At 32.7% G+C, this 5,831-nt stretch overlaps 1 protein-coding gene across 1 annotated transcript; it reads left to right on the top strand.

Moving 5' to 3' along the window:
• Positions 1-593: 593 nt before the first annotated feature.
• LOC111894911 (myosin-binding protein 2) lies at positions 594-4,616 on the top strand. Its single transcript, XM_023890989.3, has 4 exons — positions 594-2,443; positions 2,512-2,631; positions 2,725-3,941; positions 4,121-4,616. Exons 1-3 carry the CDS (start codon positions 841-843, stop codon positions 3,918-3,920), a joined length of 2,919 nt encoding a protein of 972 aa, XP_023746757.1. The 5' UTR covers positions 594-840; the 3' UTR covers positions 3,921-3,941; positions 4,121-4,616.
• The last annotated feature ends 1,215 nt before the right edge of the window (positions 4,617-5,831 follow it).

The raw sequence follows: 5,831 nt of genomic DNA, 5'->3' as shown, positions 1-5,831 counted from the left end.
AACAAATAAACATTAAAAAATTACAAGAAATAAACAAGGGTAATATGGTCTTTTCATGTTCGTTAGGGACCAAAAATGCAACAAAACAATAATACAGAGACGGTCCAAATACAAAACAAAAGTTAAAGACCAAACACGAAATTTTTAAAAATCACAATTCACAAAGACGATTTCAATAATTTGTTCTAGATTAAATTATAAATAATTTATTAGTAGATCATTATAAAAATGCAAATTAAAAGAATGTGTCACGTTTTCAGAACCATATTTCCAGTGAGTAATTAGAATTTTATTTTAACTATAAATATTTAACATAAATTTACAAATTGATCTCAAAAATATATTTTCTATGATAAAAGTTACATCAAAATTTCTACCTTATTTTCTCCTAAAAGAAAGTAATAGACATGTATGAATTATGATTAGGTCCAACATGTGGCATCCTTAGTGGCCCCCAACTCCTTGCTTTTTCTTTGTGGCCCCACTTCCTTATTTTATGGTTTTGCTACCTCTGATATTTTATAAATATACTAACGATTAATAATTTCTAAATATACTAACGATTATAAAATGATTTCTTATAAAATTAAAGGGCAATGTAACCCCAATGCCATTTGAGTCTAAATATGTTGCTTAAAACTCAGTCAATACCCCATTTGTCAAATGCTTCAAGAACATCTCTCTTCAAGTCTTCATCTTTTTCTTTCTCTCTCTAGAATTTAGCTGTTTTTCTAATCAAAACTCCCAAAATTCTAAAACCCTTTTCATCATTTCTTCCAATTTCACCATTTTCTTATTCTGTAAATACATATAGGAAAACAGTGTAGCAGCGAAACCGCCATGGCTGCAAACAAGTTCGCGACCATGCTGCATAACAATACAAACAGGATCACTCTAGTTCTCATTTATGCTGTTCTTGAATGGACGCTTATAATCCTCCTCCTCCTCAATTCCGTTTTCTCCTATTTAATCGTCAATTTTGCCCAATTCTTCGGCTTAAAACCGCCATGTTTCTGGTGTGCTCGAATTGATAAATTTCTCGAATCCGATGACAACAATTTTCAGTACCATCTATGTGAGCTTCATTCAAAGGAAGTTTCGCATATGGGGTTCTGTTCGATTCATCAAAAGCTAGCGGAATCACATGATATGTGTGAGGATTGTTCATCCTCCGATCTGGGTTTTCAAAAAGAGTCAAGGAATTTTGTGTTCTCGAAGGTGGAAAGAATTGATGCGATTCAGAGTGATGAAGAAGATGAAGTGAATTTGAAGTGTTCCTGCTGCAGAGTGAATTTTGAGAGAAAAATTGTCCATGATTCTTCTTGTTTTGTTATTCATCCTTTGTGGGATATATTGGGTAATGCCAAGAAAGTGAATTCCGTTGATGATCATATCGAAAAATTCGTTGATGATGACCAGATAGAATCGCTTTATGTTGAAGAAACCAACAAAATTGACGGTAATGAAGAATTTGAAACAGAGGAAGCTGAGATTGAAGTGATTAGAGATTTGAATGCATTTGAACAGAGTTTGATTCAGTTTGATAAAGGGGAAGATTTAAATTCACATGATCTTCATTCCTTCATTGATTACAGTGGAAATCAGTTGTTTCCATTTGAATTAAGTGATCCGAAAACAGACGAAATTCGAACTGATCCAGAAGAAGAAGATCATGAGTTTGGGGATTTTCAAAAAGCACAGGTGAATTCAGGAGAAATTTATGATTCCGATCATCAGAAAACAGAGGAATCATCTAAATTTTCGGAGAAAACTGTTGCTTACCATGAAAGTTTAATTTATTTCGGTAATGCCCAAGTCGTCGATGATGAAAAAACTCAATCCCCAGCAATCGACACTGAAGAACTTCAAGAAAGAGATTTAGATATTCATTCATCAGAAATTGATGATTCTATTCAACAGAATACAGAGGCATTATCTAAATTTTCTGAGAAAACATTTGTTTCCCATGAGAATTTAATAGATTTCGGTAATGAGCAAGTCGCCATTGATGAACAAACTCAACTTCCACCAATCAACACTGAAGAACTTCACGAAAGCGATTCAGATATTCATTCATCAGAAATTGATGACTCTGTTCAACAGAAAACAGAGGCATCACCCAAGTTTTCTGAGAAAACATTTGTTTCCCATGAGAATTTAATAGATTTCGGTAATGAGAAAGTCCTCATTGATGACAAAACTCAACTCCCACCAATCAACACTGAAGAACTTCACGAAAGCGATTCAGATATTGATTCATCGGAAACTGATGATTCTGTTCATCATATAACAAAGAACCCATCTACATTTTCTGTGAGAACTCGTGTTTCCTATGCGAATTTGATTGATTTTGGAAATGAACATGTCACAATTGATGAACAAATTCAAACCCGATCTATGGATGTTGAAGAACTTCAAGAAAGTGATTCCGATATTCATTCAGGTAAATTTAAACTTGCTGTTCATATCCAATTTGTTTCGGTTTTAAGAGAGTTCAACTTTTTTTTGCAGTTCATGAAGAAGATGATGTTTCAATCGGAACAGAGATTCCAGTTTTGGATGCATGTGATGAGATCAAACAAGAAGAACATTCAACAAATTCTAATATTTTGCATTCAGATCTTGAAAATGGTAATCTTTATGAGTGACATAAGAAAAATATATTTACCCAATTGAATCCTAATTTCAAGATTCAATAAAGCTCTGTTTTCGTATTTTGTTTAGATTCCGAGGAAGAGAAAGCTCCGGAAACACCGTCTTCAATTCATAGCCTAAACCCACTCCACAGGAACTGGTTGATTCCCGAGATGAAAGAATCGGGGGCCGAAGATTCATTTCATGGAAGTACAATGAGTGAACCTGTGAACACCGCCGAGAAGTTGAAATCGGCTTTAAAAGCCGAGAGGAAAGCCTTACAAGAGTTATACACGGAATTGGAAGAAGAGAGGAATGCTTCGATGGTGGCCGCTAATGAGACCATGGCAATGATAAACCGGCTTCAAGAAGAAAAGTCGGCCATGCAAATGGAGGCGTTACAATATCAACGAATGATGGAAGAACAGTCGGAATACGATCAAGAAGCTTTACAACTCTTGAATGAACTTATGATGAAAAAGGAAAAGGAATTGGAATTGTTCCGAAAGAAAGTGTCGGAATATGAGTCAAAAGAGAAGAGTAGGGTTTTGCGGGGGAGTACGAAAACGGGGACATCATCGATTTCTTGGAGTCACTCTGAGGATGACGATGGATTGTCGATTGACTTAGAGGGGAATCAAGAAAGCCAACATCCGAATCAAGAAAGTCAACATCGAAATCATCAAAATACCCCGATTGATTCGGTTTTGGACTTGGAGTCATCGTTAGCGGACTTTGAGGAAGAAAGGGTGTCGATCCTCGAACAATTGAAAGTTCTAGAAGAGAAGCTTTTCACATTGAGCGATGAAGAGGATCGACATTTTGCTAACACAACAGTAACCGAGGACCATTACGAAGAGATTGGAAATTATGGTTTCAGTGAACATATTGTCGAATATACTGCAAATGGAATCGGGAAAATTGGAAAACAAGCAATGGTGAAGAGACTTCTTCCTCTATTTAATGTGAATAGTACGTTGGGCGAAGATGGTGTGACGGTAAGAAATGGATACGAAAACGGGTTTTATTCCACGAAGTTTGAAGACACGGCTGTCACACGATTTGAACTTGAGAAGAAGAGAATTGATATGGAAGAGGAAGTGGATCAATTGTATGGAAGGTTACAAGCCCTAGAGGCAGATCGAGAGTTTTTAAGACATTGTATCGGGTCTATGAATAAGGGTGACAAAGGAATGAAACTTCTTCAAGAAATTTTATATCATTTACGAGATCTTCGAAATGTGAATATTCGAGCAAAGAACTATACCGAAAACGCCCTCCTATGAGCCCCTACAAACATTCGAACGGTAATATAATCGATCACTCATGCTATGTTCTTACATATATCAACGCATCTAATTTCAACTTGTTACAAGATGAAATTAACAAGTTGATTTTTTTTTTGTTGTGAAAATGATAGAATATAATTTTCTTATATTCACTTATTATAATGCCTCATATAGTTTTATTCTTTTTTCACTTTTAGGGGTGAAAGGTGGTGCATTGTGAAGTTGAGGTCCACGGAGGCTTATTGTTGTGTTGTGGTTATATATGCCTTTGTACTATTAATGTGGTTTCAAAAGCAACCCAATTTTTCTTGAGAGCTTTTATGTCCATTCATCTCTACTTTTGAAGGGGAAAAGGAGGATGATGGTCCATGGTGTGTAGGCTAATGAGGTTTTAGAAGAAGGCAAAACTGCAAAAAAATTACCATTTTTAGGATGATTTAAGTTCACATCACGCTAAGTTAGTTTGTACTATGTGTATTAATTAAAGCATGTATGTAATACTTGGTCGCATTCGAATTCGTTGGAGAGGGTTAGGTATAGGAATATTTTTTATTTTTTTTATTTGTCTTTGGAGTAAGAAGAAAGGGCAAGGGGTCCTATTCCTCATATTTTATGTGTCCTTTTGAAAGTATATCCAAGTTTGGTGTTTTGACTAGAATTAACTATATATATATTATATGCATACTCATCATTTTATTTGTTTATTGGCATTGTCATTGTGTTGTACTTGAATTTTAGTCATGGAATGTTTGTGTTCGTCCATTACCTCCAAAAAGGGCTGAATAAAAAATGAAGCTTTTTATAATTTAAGTCAATTAAGAACAATTAAGTTAAATAACATAAATAAATAACTTTTGAATATAAAACACTATTATGTTTATTTTACAATATAACGACATTTTATATTATGACCAAAGCATAAAATATTTGAGTTGATTTCTTATTATTTTTCTTTTTCATTTCATTTATTTTCTATATTTATATTACTGTGAAACTCATGTATTACATGAGTTAATTTAAAAAAATTAAATATAAAATTCAAAATATTTGAGAACTTTGAATTTATAAGAAAATAAGAAAAGTAATAAATTATTATAATGAAAATATTTTTTATTTTTTAAATTTAAAGAAATAATTTAAATAAAAAAAATTAATGAGGTTTAATTTTAGGAATTTTAAAATTAAAATATAAGTTTATTAATAAAATTGACATCCATTTATTACTATATTTATTGTAATTGTTGTATTAAAATATTATATAAAATTTCATAAAATGACATGGAAAAAAAATTAATTATAACATTTAATGAGAACGTGACAAGTAGTAAAAAAAACTCTTTAATTACTAGAGAAAATTGTATGTGTTTTTAAAATTTCAACTAAAACGATTAAAATGAATCATATAGTGTGAAGTTGGAGCAATAATTGAAACAAAAAAAAAGTGTTAAAAAGGATTAAAGTCGATGAATTTAATTAAAAAGGAAATAATGATTAAGATCGGCTCATGTTTGGTGGCAGATACATGATTACATCCATACCAAAATACCATATATCCAGCATGCCATTATTCATCCTTTTAGCGCCGTTCTCTTTTCCTTTTTCTTTTTCTTTTTCCATTTTTAATACGGCAATTTCTTTCTACATGCTACATACCACACTATTAGATAGTGCTTTTCCTCTTTGAGGTTGACGGTTCGAGTCCCATTGTGGACATAGGTGGAATAGGTGTTGTTAGTTTAGGAAAAGATTAGATTTGCCGGTTAAAAAAAAAAACATACAACACTATTAAACACCAATTTAATATATCTAATCTAATCATTTCTATTAGAGTATATGGTATGGACAAAGAAAAATGATATTTTTTTGATGTGACATCTCATAACATGATTATAATACCATGAACACCAT

This window comes from Lactuca sativa, chromosome 4 (assembly GCF_002870075.4).
Source record: "Lactuca sativa cultivar Salinas chromosome 4, Lsat_Salinas_v11, whole genome shotgun sequence".
Taxonomy (NCBI): Eukaryota; Viridiplantae; Streptophyta; class Magnoliopsida; order Asterales; family Asteraceae; genus Lactuca; species Lactuca sativa.
The sequence above is the reverse complement of the archived record's forward strand: the minus strand, read 5'-3'. Positions and strand labels throughout refer to the sequence as shown.